Source organism: Tamandua tetradactyla, chromosome 1, assembly GCF_023851605.1.
Source record: "Tamandua tetradactyla isolate mTamTet1 chromosome 1, mTamTet1.pri, whole genome shotgun sequence".
NCBI classification, from domain to species: domain Eukaryota; kingdom Metazoa; phylum Chordata; class Mammalia; order Pilosa; family Myrmecophagidae; genus Tamandua; species Tamandua tetradactyla.
The window spans coordinates 41988582-42003556 of NC_135327.1; the positions used below are offsets into that span (position 1 = coordinate 41988582).

Sequence of the window (14975 nt, forward strand, 5' to 3'; positions counted from 1 at the left end):
TCACACTGAAGTACATTACCAAAGGACACTGAATATTTTTCTAAGTAATTCTGAACAAAAAAGGGCAGAGCATTCTCTTTTGGAGCTGGTAGTAAATTTAATTTACCCCAGAAACATGAAAGGAAACTAGAAAAGTCTTTAAGGCCTTTTGGTTCATAATTCTTCCAGGAACCAGGAGTACTATTCCAAGACATTTTCTAAACTAAGTCTTGATTAGTCAAACCAGGCTGACGTTTCTGACAATAAGCTGGCAAGAAAGACCTTACTGGCCTGGTACAACTGGATAGCCACTAGGCACAGATGGCTACTGAGAACTTAAAAGGTCGCTGGTCCAAACTGAGATATGCTGTGAGTGAACATTACACATCAGATTTCAAAGACTTGTATGTTCCAAAATAGGAATGTAAAATAGCTCATTAATAATGTTTATATGCATTATATGGTAAAATAATATTTTATATATACTGGGTTAAATAAAATATATTAAAATTAACTGCATCTTTTTCTTTTTCTTTTTCTAATGTAGCTATTGGAAAATTTAACATAGCTACTGGAAAATTTGTGGCTTCCCTGGTATTTCTGCTGGACAGGAAAGACCTAAGTAACCATCTCCATATCAGACACACTTCTGGCTTCTTAAACATTTTCAAAACATAAACAGAATGAAGAAGGGTAGATGGTAGAGCATTCAGAGGACATGCATTAAGTATGAAAGCAGCAGCAGCTATTATGCTGTTTTAAGTAAGTAATAGCACAGCAACAGAGCTTCCAGAAAAAGAGATGCTGCAATTGCAGATTCTCTTTCCCCTTGCCTGCAAGTGTTCTGGAGACTCCCATTCTGGGCATGGGCTGCCTCTGCCTACCTTTGATGAGCTCTGGCCTGTATGCCTTGCGTAGCTGCTCCAGGAAGTTGTTATAGAAGCCCTCGGCCTGGTCTGTGGGCATGGCCAGGTGGAAGTCAGGCTTATTTCCCTTAAGGACGCACTGGAGGGTGAACTGGCTGATGCACAGTACCTCATACTGCTTGTCCATAACACTCTTCGACCAGTGCTTCCCGTTCTCATCCTCAAACACACGTAGATTTAAAATTTTTCGGACCCTATGGTTTGAAAAATAGCAATGAGAACTACCTGGAACAGTCGCAAGCCTGGTTTTATTTTGTTAAAGCTTCTGGAATGCAACATGTTAGGAAGAGAATAGGTTTTAAAAAGGGAATTTATTAAGTTGCAAGTCTACAGTTCTAAAGCTATAAAAATGTTCAAACTAAGGCACTCAGTGATACTTTGGTTCAAGAAACACCTGTCAACTGAAAAGACACGTGGCTGGCATCTGCAGGGGTTTCTGACTACTTGTTTCAATGGACTATCGTAGGGGCATTTTCATTCCATATCTCAAAAAGTCTCTGGCTATGTGGACTCTATCAGCACTAAAGCTTTTCCCAAAAGACTTCAGTAAGCAACCCCACCTTGAATTGGTGGAGACATATCGCCATGGAAACCACCTAATCAAAAGTTACTGGGCAGGCCACAGTCGCTCAGCAGGCAGAGTTATCACCTGCTATGCTGGAGACCCAGGTTCAATTCCCAGTGCCTGCCCATGCAAAAGAAAAACAAAAAAAAAAAGTTACTACCCACACTTGGGTGGGTCACCTCTTCATGGAAACGATCAAAAAGATCCCACCCAGAAATATCAAATGAGAATTAAAAACCATAGCTTTTCTGGGATACACAGCAGTTTCAAACTGGCACACCCGCCAACACCTTCTTACCCCCCAAAACACCACCGGCATCCTGTCACATAAGGACAAAATGCCAATTCCATTACTTAAAGAGGAGGGATCTTGGGCAAGTTTCCCTGTTTATAATATGGGGGTAATCATACTCCTTCCTCATCAGGTTATATTGGGATGTCCTTCCTTTCTGCCAGTCCCTCCAACTTATGGCAGCTACTGGTGGCAACTGGGGCTAATATGACAACAACACATGAAATGTTCCTCCAAGTAAGGGGATATGTCAAAGCATGGGTCAAACTCTAATTTTTCATAGAAAAATTCAATCTTTACACTGGGATAATTGGTACCCATTTTTACACATATTCTAGGAGCAACACAAAATGAACAATTCAGCCAATACCTTGAAATAAAATTCACTGTTATTGCAAATATGTAGAAAAGGTCTAGGAAGAGACACGTTGATAACTATGTTACTGCTTCTTAACCTAAGAGGCGTTTGCCCTACTCAAGAGGATGATAAAGGATAGCCACCTTGGCAAGAAAGTGGGCCAGTAATGGTCATAGAGCCAGATTTGAGCAGTATGGCAAAGAACTGTTTGTGTGCCAACTTAAGTTCCAACCTTTGAAAGCCACCCTTTTGGATGATGTTAATGCAACCAGTGTCTTCCTGTGGGCCAGATAAAGTTCCAAGGGCTCTACAAATACAAATCCACTGAATCTTTATGATGGCTACCTGGGTAGTAGTAACTACTCTTTTCCCCTCTCCAAAGTTAAGGTTTGTCCTATGTCCAGTCACATCTCTTAACCACCGAGATAGGTATCAATCAACTCAGCTCTCCAGCATTTCAAGGCCATCATAAGATTCAGACCCAGAGCTCCAATTTTTAACAACTACTCTCCCCTATTGCCCCTTTGAGTATCCAGAGGATAGCTATTAAAATGCAAACATGCCTAGAATCACCCTGGAGAAACCTCTTAGAAAGAGAAGTGGTCACTAAGTGGGACATGACTCTCAGGGGTGTAAATCTGTCTGGCAATTTGGGACCTGACTCCTGGGTATGAGCTGGGACCCAGCATCATGGGAATGAGTAAGCCTTCTTGACCAAAATGTGGAAGAGAGAATGAGACAAAATAAAGACTCAGAGGCTGAGAGATTTCAAACAGAATCGGGAGGTTATCCCTAGATTTTATTCTTATGCATTATAGAGACATCCCTTTTGAGTTTATGTGGTATTGGAGTGGCTAAAGGGAAGTACCTAAAACTGTTAAACAGTGTTCCAGTAGCCTTGATTCTTGAAGAAGACTGTATAACTATATATCTTTTACAATGTGACTGTGTGATTGTGAAAACCTTGTGTCTGATGGTCCTTTTATCCAGGGTACAGACAGATGAGTAAAAATAATTATAAGGATAAAAAATAAAATAAATAATAGGGGGAGATAAAGGGTAAAAATTGGGTAGATTGAAATACTGTGGGTCAATGAAAGGGAGGGGTAAGAGGTATGGGATGTATGAGTCTTTTTCTTTTTCTGGAGTGATACAAATGTTCTAAAAATGATCATGGTAAAGAATACACAACTATATGATGATATTGTGAGCCACCGACTGCATAATATGGTTGGATTATATGTGTGTACGGATATTTCTCAATAAAAATATATTTTTTTAAATCCCTGAAGTGGTAATAAACTGTGGTTATCAGTCATTGTTTTTGCTTCCTATCTGCTAAAACAAATACCATACAATGGGTTGGCTTAATAATAGGAATTTATTGGCTCATGGTTTCAGAGGTTGAAAGGCTTGCTTCCTCCCAACTTTGGTATCTTCTGACAATCTTTGGGGTTCCTTGGCTTTTCTGACACATGGCAATGCATACAGCACTGTCTTCTTTCACTTCCAGGTTCCAATGACTTCCAGCTTCTAGCTGCTTCCCTTGGCTTCTGTCTCTCTCTAACTTCCACTTTGCTTATAAAGGACTCCAGTATTCAGGATTAAAGCCCACCCTGATTCAGTGGGACCACACCTTAACTGAAGTAACATCTTGAAGAGATCTTATTTACAACTGGTCCACACCCATAAGAATCCAAGCCAAGGCCAAGAACACATCAAAACTGGGGTACATAATTCTATGCACCAGCAACACCTGAGCAGGAACTGGGTTAAGTCTGATTTTTAACAAAAACGTAAATGCTGATGTAGTCTTAGCATTTTTAACGTAATCTTAAAACTGTAAGCAAGTTGTGATTTGGAGGTTTTAATCTCACAAAGGTGCAATATGTAAAGCAAGCACCCATATGTGAACGAGCTTCCATCTATCACCCCAGACTTAGAGGCACCATGCTCCAGGTATCTCAGGGGATGTAAATCATAAAGTAGTAAACAACTAAGATAAGGAACTAATGAAGTTCTCCAGACCCCTGTTACTTGTTACCTGTGATGGTCAGATTCATGTATCAACTTGTCCAGGTGGTGGTGCCTGGTTGTCTGGTCCAGCAAGCACTGGCCTGTCTGTTGCTGTGAGGACATTTTATGGACTTAAAGCGTGACCGCAATGGCTGCATTCGCAGCTGATTTGCAACCAGCTAAGGTGAGTGCCTTCTGCAATCTAATCACCACAAGACTTTTAACAAGGATTCAGAAGAGACAATCACTCTTCCTGCTTCACCCATCCAGCCTCTCCCGAGAGTTCACTGAGGACCTTCACTGGAGCTGCCAGTTCGCGGCCTGCCTACAGATCTTGGACTCTTACATCCCCTTGGTTGCATGAGACATTTTTATAAATTTTATATTTACAGATATCTCCTGCTGATTCTGTTTCTTTAGAGAACCCTAGCTAATACATTACCCAAAAACAATTATTTTTCTTTGTCTCTAACATGTATAAAACCCAAGTGAAGAATCACTACAGGGAGGCAGATATGGGAAGTTTCCCCTGCCACGGGCATAAATAAACCCTTTTTTCCTCCACAGCCCATTTGGTGTGTCTGTGCATTAAGCATGCTGAGCAACAAACCCAGATTTTGGGGTACCAATCTTCAGTGACAGGAAAAGACAAGATTGGGCAGGGTTCGACCCAAGGTCTGGGTACCAAAGGGCAAAATAAACAGGTTTAAGCCTCTGAAGTGAATGTGCCAGTGAATGTCAGGGGGCAAGGAGGAACACAAGAGATGGTATTCAACAGTACTAAGAGAGTAAGTCAGGCAGCAACAAGGGCAAACTCTAACTTAGTAGAAAGACACTGGCTTCAAGATCAGATAACCTAGGTTCCATCTGGGTTTACAGGCATTGGTAACAGTGGGTGTGTGACCTTGGGCAGGCTTGTCACCTCTCTGAGCTCCAGATCCTTATGTGTGAATAACAGGGCACCTCAGAAATGCACAAGTAGTACCCAGATCATACTGCCCAAATTAAAAAACCAAAATCATACATTAAAAAAAGAGAAAAACTGAATTTTTGTGTCAAGAGAAAAAGAGGCAGTGTTCACAGATGTAGCAGCAAATAGGACAGGGTCAAGTTGTACTCTCATTCCACTGTCAACTCAGTGGGTGACTTCTGACAGATTACTCTTCCTCTGTCTCCACATCTAAAACACATCAAATGGACAACTGATAGAAGTGACAGGGGCCCAATGATGGGCTTGAAATACTACGGTAGCTCCCAGCACAAGGACCACACATTAATGCTCAAATAACAATGACTTGGAAATCCGTATCTTACATGTGCTCCAATTCTTTCTGCGTATCTTCCAGAGAAACACCCAGCAGCACACAGATGCCCCGTCCAATGGCACTTATCTGCTCTCCACCAACTAGAAAGGAAACAATGGGGAAAGACTCAGAACCAAACAGATGCCATGAAACATTTTTAAGGAATCCTTCTTTTAATTCCTTTAGCAAAAGTCAGTAGGTATTCAAAAATGAAAGGAGTCATATATACGCAGTGAGAAGATCATAATTAATGTTCATTCTGATTTAACATCTGGAATGAATTGGAGCTGTGAAGTGAACAAGCATTAAGCAGGATTTCAGGACTACATTTTCACTGTGTCACCTTGGGTGAGACGCAACTTGAGTTTGCCCACCTGCAAATAATAGAACGATATTTTCCTCTCCAAGAGAACCTGGCTCAGCTATATTAATTCTCAGAAAAGTGATTCCTGCTTTTCTTGGAAATCAGTAATACACAGACAGCACAAAATGGAAACATTCATGCCATAAAAAAAGGAAATATGATTTTCCTACTTACTGCAAAGATAAACAGATTGGTTATACATAGAAACCATGGTTTATGCATTAAGCTTCAACTCTTCAAACTGCTATTATTTCCCAGTTTAGTACTGCAGTTACCTCCTAAGCCAATGATCTCCAAATCACTTGGAATCATATACCTCAACAAAAAATCTCTGAGCACACAATCCTACCGTTTGTGTATGTATTTATAATCAAACTGATGCCTTACTACCAGCAGACAATATCTTAACTGTTGGCATAGTACGCTTAGGCCAAAATTCATGATTAGGATAGTGACTCTAAATCCATATTTCAAATAGTGATCTGGACAATTTCAATTAATTTTTTTTTTTGCCAACATTTTCCCAGATCTCATTAGATTATTATTGTTTTATTATCTCATCAAGTGGTGACTGAATGTTCCAATCAGGAATAGGTCAGCTATACCATTTCTTTGTTATTTATTTATGCTGTATATAATACCTATAAGTGTAACTAATAAGGCAACACAGATTTTGCTGTGTAGCACTTCACCAAAAGCTAAGGAGACGGTGAGAAACTTCCCTCTTCCTTTGAGAGTCTGAAAAGGGACCATCTGACATTCAGACCCCACAGGAGTTGCATTCCTTTAAATATCAATAAAGCTTAATTTCTATTATTTTTATGGTTAAAAAAAAACTGTTTAAGTATTTTTATATTGCTTTTCTTATAATGGATTATAAATGACTTACTGTCTGAGCCACTGATTCAAAAGCTTTGAAATAGAAATTATCTATCCTGACATCAGGTATTTGTTTACTTGTTTGCATTACTTTAGAAAAAGCCTTTGGTTTATCTGTTCTTTAAATACATCAGCGTTATTTTTACAATGTCAATATACTTCCTAAAGGATTCCCCAAGTACGTTTTAAAAACTTAAAAGATAAAGGTTATTGAGCTATATCCACCATTAAAGTATTTTACAGAAAAAGAACGCCCAAAGGCAATTATTTTATTTTAATGATTTCCTTTCATTTTCTCTATTCATAGATTTTACTTCATATTTGTTTTCAATCACCGTAATAATGTTATATATTAATTTCTGTGTCTCATCTTTTCTCTTAATTTTGCATGAGAATTTTTTCATGTCGTAAGCTTTTCCTAAGCACTTTTCAATAGTTGCATCCCATCAAATGGGACAGCTGCATTCCATCTAGGTCCGACTGACCATCTCATTAGGTTGGATAGAGGGCTTGTTTCAAATATTTCACTTCAATAAATAACATTGGTAAATATCTTCATACACTAAAGACAGTATAATAAGATTATAGTTACAATTGTCTTTATTATCTTAGGGTAAATCTCAAAAGAAGAATCACTATTCAGAGTTTCAGCATTTTTATTATTCCTATCTTAATAAGAAATTAATTATGCCCAAGAGTCCATATGTGGCACACTATTTTGGAACAGTTTTATCCCTTCTCCTGGGACAAACAAAAGAACATGCAGATTCAATGTTCTTTTTTTTCAACTATTTTTTATTGTGAAATATAACATGTATACAAAAGAGCAATAAATTTCAAAGCACACTGTAACAAGTAGTTATAGAACAGACTTCAGAGTCTGGTATGGGTTATAATTCCACAATTTTAGGTTTTTCCTTCTAGCTGCTCCTAGACACTGGAGACTAAAAGAAATATCCAATATATAATGATTCAGCAGTCATACTCATTTGTCAAATCCTATCTACTGTTATAACTTCTCCTTCTCCTTTAATCCTGTATTTCGGCCCACTCTAACTTTTTCACGTTGGAAAGGGGTGTCGATAATATGGGATAGGGGGATGGAACTAGTAGATGTTCTGGAGAGACTGGCCCCTCTGGGTTTCAGGACTTATCTGGCCTAGGAACCCATCTGGAGGTTGTAGGTTTCTGGAAAGTAGTTTTAGTGCATGAAACTTCTGTAGAATCTCAGACAGAGCCCAAAGTGTCATTTAGGGTTGGCAGGAATGGTTTTAGCAATACCTAGCTGAAATGAACCCTTTCCTTTTTTTAATATGCAGGGCTTTTAATGTTTCAACTAAAAGCATATAATTTTAATAGTAAACTCAAACCTTATTTTATTACATTTCTTTTCCCCCTTTCGGTCAGGAAGGCATTCAAGGGGACTATTTTTATAAACAAAAGGATATTTAAGGGAAAAAGCCTGAGAATCATCACTTTAGACAAAAGACCACAGGGCTAAAAAAAAAAAAAAAAAACTGAGATATTTGTTCTATTTATCTCTATATAAGTGGAACTACCCTTCTTCAAGAATTCACAACCCCCCAAGTTAACGCGTTTAGACACAGCCACTTCAGATTCTCTTCCTAGTGCTCTATTTAAGAGTCAGATTTTAGCTGCTGAAGCAGAGTGACAGGACATGGGGGGTTTTTTGGGCTATTCTGTCTGTATTTGAATAGGTTTGTAATTTACCATAATAAGGTTTTTTAAATTAGATTACCACAATAACCTTGCAAAGGCCTCAAAAGCTCTCTGACCAACATCATAAAGTGAATCCAATGCATAATCAGATGTGTGACCAACAGTCTCCTCCCTCTGGACCATAAAGTTCAAGTGACTTCATAGAACACCCTGAAATAAAATGCCATTTACCCTCGGCCACACTTCAGTGAGGTCAGCCACATTTGAAAAGCATGGGAATATCCCTTTTGAAACATTAGAATTCAGCGAGGAATCCTGAATAGTTCAAAGGCCGAACCTCCAACACTGAGAATCTCATGGTTCCTCAATATAGAATCTCCAAGTGATTAACACCTTCCAACAATGAACACTTTCCTTTTTTAATATGCAGGCTTTTCAGTTTAATTTTTTTAACTGAAAGCATATAATTTAAATAGTAAACTCAAATAATTCACATTGCATCCCACAAATCTCATCGAATACTCCAGAAGGATGGAGAGTTCGGGAGAAGATCATGGAGGAAAGATCAAAACCTTAACTATCATGTATACATACAACAGACTGCAAAATTCTTCTCTAAAAGCAAAAATTCTTTCATTTATGAGTTTTCCAAGTTTCAGTGAACTGAAATATTTACTGAAGTGGTATAAAGCCCTTCTTTCAAAATGCTATAAATCACAGTGCTATATTCCCTATAACTTCAGGACCAAATATCAAACCACGTTTACCAGAGCAGCTTAGAATCATTAGGCAGGGCTGAAAAAGTACACCTCAGATCTAAATATATAGTCTGGGTGGATTCCATTGTTGCTTCAAGGGGGTTTGTTGCTTTGCTTTGTTTTTAGATTCACACTTCCGTGGACACAAGAACACACATTTTGTGCAGACTGGCTTGAAAGAAGGAGTTACTGGAACCGTATTATAGTTCTGCCAATAAGAACAGAAAAGACTAGAAGACAATCTAACACTTGTCATTTGAATTGCTGGGTTATTTTTTTAAGTATCTTTAATAAGGAACTTTGAGTTTTATAAAAAAATTATCCACTTTAACCATCTGGAAACCCTGAATATTCAAACTAGACTGAGCAAGTCAAACCTAATGGTTGGGTGGCTTGATCCACAACAAATTAATGAAAAATTATATATATTTCATTTTGAATTCTTGAGATTCTGACCCCTTTTCTGCAGAAGCTCTGCGAATGAAGAAGGGCGTCCTGGGGTCTAGCCTGGCCGCTGGGTACCAGGTCTAGCCTGGGCGCAGGGCTCGTGGGAATCACAACTGCCAGAACTCAGGCAACTGAAGCCTTCGTGTTTGCGCATTTTATTGATTTCAAGCTAGATAAAAACTGGGTTATTTTAAAACGGGGAATGAAACATTAAAAGGAAAACGGTGAAGAGAGGGAGCACCTGTTCAGGAAAGGCTCCCTGCACGCTGTTTGGGCACTATTCCAGGGAAAGGCAGGCCCTGGGGCAGCTTTCGGGCTCTGCCCCCACCCCATTCACTCAGGGAAAATAAACAAAACGTGCTTTTGGAGACTCGCGGGGGAATCCTGGAGCGGAGGACACGCCGGGGCCGCCGGCACGTGGAAGGTGCTCTCAGGCCCGGGCACCCGGGCAGCGGGATCAGGAGCCGGGATGGGCAGCCGCGGCGGGAGCGGCCCGGGAGACCGCGGGGGAAGCCCACGCGGGGGCGGGCGGCCCAAGGGTCGGGGACGAATCCTCCCGGGCCCGGCCCCGCCCGACTGACCTGTGACGCTGGCCCGGGCGACGCGCTGCACCACGGCCTTCATGACGGCGGCTGGGCGGCTCCCGGCAGCCTCGCAACGCGAAGCGCACCTCTACTGCCCGCGCCCTCTAGCGGTGACATCCGGAAGTGCACTGGATGGCCCGACCTGACCCGGATCGGCCACGCCCACCCACAGTTCAACCAAGACCCTCCCAGCCAAGGGTAGTCCCCGCCCACAGCCCGGCCACACACCCCCTGCCGCCGGGCCACGCCCTACCTGCGCCGGTCCACGCCCTGCCCCGCCCACCCCAGGGCCACGCGGGAACCCCGAATCCGGCTCCAGGCTCTGCGCTCCCAGTTGGTCCTCCACCTCGGTCTCTGCCATGTCTTTTCCTGAGACCCTAAATCCATCCCTGTACTAAATCCTTTTCCTTATTGTGTTCCTCTTTTCCACCCGTCTGCTTCCACATCCTCCCAAAGTCTTCCCTTGCCTCAATGGCTATTAAGAACCAGACAGAAAAGAATCTACTGCTTAAAATGGTCCATAATCTGACTTAGCTATGTTATAATAGTAAATAGGTATACGATTCAAGAATTTAAATTCCTCCCCTTATGTAAACCCTAGAGTTTAGACCCTCTTACATGATTGCTAGGAGGTTTAAATGAACTGAAGTACTTAGTCACCCTAACTAAGTGGCCAGGGTTAACAGCACCAGTAATGAGAAAAGGGGACTTCATTCACCTCCGGATGTAGCATTGAGAAGGACATTTTTTAGTATTTCTGCCAAAAATGTATTCAATCATGAAGAAACATCACACAGTCCTAAACTGAGGAACCTGCTAGCTAGGATTCTTCAAAAATGTCAGGCAAAGAAAGTTTAAGGAACTGTTCTAGATTAAAGGGGACGCTTAAAGAAACAAGAAAGCTAACGGCAATGCACCAACCTGGAATACCTAGAATGTGTCCTGGCCAGAAAAAATATATATCCTGTATTGTATCCTAGCCAGAAAAGGGGAAAACGTATCCATGTGTGTGTGTGTTGTAAAGTTCATTATTGGGACAAGTGGTAAATTTTGAACATGTTCTTTAAATTAGCATTTCTTAAACATTTTAGCCTCTGTATGTTCTTTAAAAAGTTTTGAGTGCTCCAAATAGCTCTTCAGAGAAACAGAACCGACAGAATATATGGTGATGGAGAGAGGGGGAGAGAAAGAAAGAGAGGGATATGAGGAATTGGCTCAAGTATGGCGGCTAGTGAGTCTGTACTCAATAGGGCAGGTTCCCGAGCCAGAACCTCAAAAAAAGGTGATGCTGAAGTGCTTGGTCCAAACTCCCCAGGGGAAGCTGGCTGGGCACAAATTCCAGGAAGGACCAATGCCAACGTTCAGTACAACTTCTTATTTCTGATTTTCAAAATCCTCTATTCTGGCTTTTAAGATCTGAAACCTTTTGGATGAGGAGACTCCCCACTTTGCTGAGGGCATTCTCCTTTGTTAGTTATAGATGCAATTAACCATAGATGCAATCAACTGATTATAGCTACAAACCACATCTAGAAATACCCTCATGGTATTTCTAGACCAAACAACTAGACTTCATAACCTAGCCAAATTGACAGATGAAAATAGCCCACAGTGGGTTGAACCTAAGATATCAATAGTATTAGAAATTAAAACTAGAAAAATTATTGAACATTTACTTAATACTTTTTAAAGTAATGATAATAAATCCAGTTTATATTAACATCAGAACAATGAGGATTTTTACACACCCCAGAGCCTCTGGAAGACTCCATTGTGCACTCCTGAAAGAAGGAGAGTGAAAAAGGCAAACATTGTGTTTATATTATATGAAAATAGTTTCAAGCGTACAGATCCCATGAAAGTGTCCCCAAAACACACAAATGTTGGATTTGAGAATAGTATTGAATCAATGTTAATGTGCTGGTTTTTAATGTAGGAAAGCATGCTTGTTTATAGACAATACACATTGAAATATTTAGGGGTAAAACAGTGCCATATCTGCAGTTCACTTCTAATAGTTTGGGGAAAGAACATATACAGAGAAAATAAAGGAAGTTGATGACAGAACAAATAAAGTAAAATGTTGACAACTGAGGGGTGTAGGTGAAGGGCACTTTTCTGCAAGTTCGAAATTATTCAAAACTAAGAGTTTTAAAAATACGCCTGTTTTGAATTTGGGTGTGCAAGGAAAATTCTGTGGTAGTGTTCTAGTTTGCTAGCTGCCAGAATGCAATATACAAGAAACAGAATGGCTTTTAAAAAGGGGAACTTAATCAGATGCTAGTTTACAGTTCCAAGGCCGAGAAAATGTCCCAATCAAAACAAGTCTATAGAAATGTCTAATCTAAGGCATCCAGGGAAAGATACCTTGGTTCGAGAAGGCCGATGAAGTTCAGGGTTTCTCTCTCAAGTGAGAAGGCACATGGTGAACACGGTCAGGGTTTCTCTCTCATCTGGAAGGGCACGTGGGGAACACGGCATCATCTGCTGGCTTCTTCTCCTGGCTTCCTGTTTCATGAAGCTCCCCGGAAGGCATTTTCCTTCTTCATCTCCAAAGATCACTGGCTGGTGGACTCTGCTTCTTGTGGTTATGTCATTCTGCTCTGCTCTCTCTGTATCTCACTCATTCTCCAAAATGTTTCCTCTTTTATAAGACTCCAGAAACTTCTCAAAACCCCCCCAAATGGGTGGAGACTTGTCGTCATCTAATCCAGTTTAACAACCACTCCTGATTAAATCACATCTCCAGGGAGATGATCTGATTACAGTTTCAAACATACAGTATTGAATAGGGATTATTCTACCTTTATGAAATGGGATTTTGATTAAAACATGGCTTTTCGAGGAAAAAGAAGTGTAACAAATAAGGTATCAGTGGCCGAGAGAGTTCAAATAGAGTTGAGAGGCTACACTGGAGGTCACTCTTGTGCAAACTTCAGTCAGAAGTTGCCTGTTATAACTTGCCAAACCCCAACCAAAACAATTCCTGCCAATCATAAAGAACACTTAGGTTGTTATATAAGATTCTACAAAGGTACCATGCAGTAGGGTAACTTTCCAGAAACCTACAACCACCAAATAGGTCCCTGATCAGGTAAGTCCTGAAATGCAGAGGGCCCAGCCTCTCCAGAATATCAGATAGTTCCATCTCCCTACCCCGTATTATTGACAGCCCCTTCCAAAAATGAACAAGTTAGAATGGGAAGAGCCCAAATACCCCTAAAGAGTGTGAGAAAGATCAAAGGTGATGGTGGAGGTATACAGAGAAGGTAGGGTTTAACAAATGAGTATGAGTGCTGAATCATTATACTGATATTTCTTTTAGCCTCCAGTACCTCAGAGCAGCTAGAAATAAAAACCTAAAACTGTGGAATTGTAACCCATAGCAAGCTCTGAAATCTTTTCTACAGCTAATTGTTGCAATGTACTTTGCAGTTGATTGATTCAATGTACATATGTTATTTTTATTTTTCAGTTGGCTACAAAATGCCAGCCATTTAAAAACAAACTCTCCCCACCACCTCCTACCCCATTATAGCACTGAGAATCATGGATCCAGCCATGGGAGGGTGAGGTTATGTATATATGTTTTTAAAGAGAAGGAGGAGTAAAACAGAGAAGATAGAATTTAACAAATGAGTATGACTGCTGAATCGTTATATTGATATTTCTGTTGGTCTCCAGTGTCTTGGAGCAGCTAGAAGAAAAAATGAAAACTCATGGAACTGTATTGCTTTTTTTGTATGTATGTTATATTTCACAATAAAAAAAAAATTTAGGTATAAAAAAAAAAACATGGCTTTTCTAGGATCCATACATCCTTTCAAACCAGCACAGGTAGAATTCTCGCCTGCCATGCGAGAGACCAGGCTTTGATTCCGTCCACGTACTTCCCAAAATACAAACCAAAAAAAATTCAACAAATGGTGCTGCAATAATAGGATACTCGCATGGAAAAGCCATCCAGCATACAAAAATGCATACCCAAACACCAGTGTCCTTTTTTATATTTACTGAATTGGTAAAGGTAAATATCAGGAGACAAAGCGGTTAGCAGCTTATTTCTGGTTTGAACCCAAGAGCGGTTGAGGGATTTACTGAGGTTGCAGATAGGATGATTTGGCCCCCACAGAGGTAGGAGAGAGATAAGGAACTGTCCATTTAGGAGCTCTCAGGCGCCTGGAGAGCAAGGGAGGGGGACAAGGGGGAGGGGAGGTCAGAGGGAATTTGTTGGTATAGGATAGCTAGGGTCTGAAATTGTCTTTTCCCTCTTCTTTTTCTTTTTATTTCCCTGCAGTCTGGGTTGTTTTCCTCTACAGTTCCTCAGCTGCAGGTTTGGTTTCAAGGTAGTCAGGATGGAGGAGGCAGTGCAACCCAGCCCAGGGCAGGAAAACAGTCTTTGTTACTACTGACTCCCAAATTTTCTGTTCCATCCCAGATATCTCCTCTGAAGCTTGTGCAACAAATGTCTCTTAGCATCTCCACCTCCATAAATCACAAGCATCACAAAAGTTGGCGGATTTAAAATGAAACTCAAGACCACACACACACACACACACACACACACACACACACCCAGCAAATGCCACCACCTGGGTCTGCCCCATTTAAATATATGGCTCCACCTGCTTATCAAGCCAGAGCGACCTGTGACTGCTCCCCTTCCCTCTCCCTGAGTGTCTAATCCACCAACACTCTCCAAAACTCATCCCGAGTGGCCCCCTTCCTTCCATCCATCCCCTACATCATAAGGCCCTGTCCTCTCTCACCATAGCTTCCTCACTGGTCACCCTACTTCCCCTTTTGTCCTCCTCCAAGCCCTT

The 14975-nt window shown here is 40.8% G+C and overlaps 1 protein-coding gene across 5 annotated transcripts in view; it reads right to left on the reverse strand.

Moving 5' to 3' along the window:
• The window catches only part of DTD1 (D-aminoacyl-tRNA deacylase 1), a 252963-nt gene extending 242681 nt beyond the window's left edge, over positions 1-10282 (reverse strand). For all 5 annotated transcript variants that reach the window (XR_013157180.1, XR_013157179.1, XM_077114868.1 and 2 more), the window contains exons 1-3: positions 10150-10282; positions 5451-5541; positions 864-1099 (exon numbers count right to left, since the gene is read on the reverse strand). Coding sequence is in view for 3 of the 5 variants with exons in the window: in XM_077114868.1 (XP_076970983.1) it covers positions 864-1099; positions 5451-5541; positions 10150-10192 (370 nt within the window). In the remaining 2 variants the exon portion in view is untranslated. The remainder of the gene's footprint in view (positions 1-863; positions 1100-5450; positions 5542-10149) is intronic.
• Between the last annotated feature and the right edge of the window lie 4693 nt (positions 10283-14975).